General features: G+C 45.0%; 1 protein-coding gene across 1 annotated transcript; it reads left to right on the forward strand.

Annotated features, from left to right (window-relative positions):
* Window positions 1-1,297: 1,297 nt before the first annotated feature.
* On the forward strand, window positions 1,298-1,643 carry LOC128102287 (ATP synthase subunit e, mitochondrial-like). Its single transcript, XM_052725892.1, has one exon. It carries the CDS (start codon window positions 1,334-1,336, stop codon window positions 1,547-1,549), a length of 216 nt encoding a protein of 71 aa, XP_052581852.1. The 5' UTR covers window positions 1,298-1,333; the 3' UTR covers window positions 1,550-1,643.
* Window positions 1,644-1,887: the final 244 nt, after the last annotated feature.

Raw genomic sequence — 1,887 nt, forward strand, 5'->3', positions numbered from 1 at the left:
GAAGAGAACCAGCTCCTGACCTCCACACACACACAGTGGCACATGCACACCCACACACATACACTCACACTTAAATAAATGTTAAAAAAAAAAAAAAAGGAAGAAACACTACAAGTCTTAGAATGGGTAATATAATAGTGCTGAAATAATGAGATAGGTATATACAAATTTCCTGTTCTTCAGTGGCAATTAAAGATGCAATTTTCAATTTGGGCATTTCACTTAAAGATCTGGGTTTCTAAAGTACTGTAAATTGGGTCTGACACAGTGGCAGCAGCAGGTGGAGCTGAGCAAGCCAGTCTGGGATGTACATGACAAATGACCCTTGACCCCACTATCCCCTGCTTTGTCCCTGGCATTCCAACTGAATGTTACCTGTAGTTTCCTACAGAGAAGTATTTCTAAGTTTCCATGTCTCAAACACCGAAAACCAAAACAAGGTGGCCTGAAAGAGCCATGGAATGTTTTTCCTCTTGAGACAGGGTCTCAGGTAGCCTTGGCTGGCTTTAGGCTCATCGGGTAGTCAAAGATGACTTAGACCTTTTACTCTCCTGCCTCCACCTTGAGTACTAGGATTAGAGTGGGGGTCACCATACCCAACTCCACATGATTTCTGATGGTCTGTGCTCAGTTAATTATTTATTGTACTGTGTGGATTTGTAGACTTGAAAGACCTCATAGTTGGCACCATTCCTCCCATCTTTTTCCAGCTGTCCGTCTGCCTCAGCCCCTAAACTGGCCTCAGTTACTTACTTTCTTAAAACATTTAAAAAATAAATAAAGCCAGGTGGTGGTGGTACATGTCTCTAATCTCAGTACTCGGGAGGCAGAGGTGGACAGATTTCTATGAATTCGAGGCCAGCCTGGGCTACAGAGTGAGTTCCAGGACAGCCAGAGCTACATAGAGAAACCCTGTCTTAAAAAATAAAAACAAGGCCGGGCGGTGGTGGCGCACGCCTTTAATCCCAGCACTCGGGAGGCAGAGCCAGGCGGATCTCTGTGAGTTCGAGGCCAGCCTGGGCTACCAAGTGAGTTCCAGGAAAGGCACAAAGCTACACAGAGAAACCCTGTCTCGAAAAACCAAAAAAAAAAAAAAATAAATAAAATAAAATAAAATAAAAACAAAGCCGGGCGGTGGTGGCGCACGCCTTTAATCCCAGCACTCGGGAGGCAGAGCCAGGCGGATCTCTGTGAGTTCGAGGCCAGCCTGGACTACCAAGTGAGTTCCAGGAAAGGCGCAAAGCTACACTGAGAAACCCTGTCTCGAAAAACCAAAAAAAAAAAATAAAATAAAATAAAATAAAATAAGATAAATAAAAACAAGACGGACAAGATGGTTCCCCCAGTTCAGGTCTCTCCGCTCATCAAGCTCTGCCGATACTCAGCCCTGGTCCTCGGCATGGCCTACGGCGCCAAGCGCTATAGTTACCTAAAACCCCGGGCAGAGGAGGAGAGGCGGGTGGCAGCGGAGGAAAAGAAGAAACTAGATGAGCTGAAACGGATTGAGAGAGAACTGGCAGAAGCTCAAGATGACAGCATACTCAAGTGACGGGCCAGTGAGCTTGCCTTTTCTTTAGTCACTGAGGATGAATAAAGCTTTGTTGTGTGAAAAAAAATAAAATAAATAAATAAATAAATAAAGTAAATAAAAACAAGCCAGGCGGTGGTGGCGCACACCTTTAATCCCACCACTCGGGAGGCAGAGGCAGGCGGATCTCCGTGAGTTCAAGGCCAGCCTGGTCTCCAAAGCAAGTTCCAGGAAAGGCGCAAAGCTACAAAGAGAAACACTGTCTCAAAAAAAAAAAAAAAAAAGGAAAACTCAATTCATTGCATTTCCCATCAGGTCCAATCAGGGGCAAGCGTTCGTCCTGATGTATTTCCTACCTG

Source organism: Peromyscus californicus, unplaced genomic scaffold, assembly GCF_007827085.1.
Source record: "Peromyscus californicus insignis strain IS unplaced genomic scaffold, ASM782708v3 Scaffold_7__1_contigs__length_154581171, whole genome shotgun sequence".
In the NCBI taxonomy this organism is placed as follows: domain Eukaryota; kingdom Metazoa; phylum Chordata; class Mammalia; order Rodentia; family Cricetidae; genus Peromyscus; species Peromyscus californicus.

Bases quoted from the DNA above. Each gene is read 5' to 3' on its own strand.
- LOC128102287 (XM_052725892.1), top strand. From the start codon at position 1,334: ATGGTTCCCCCAGTTCAGGTCTCTCCGCTCATCAAGCTCTGCCGATAC.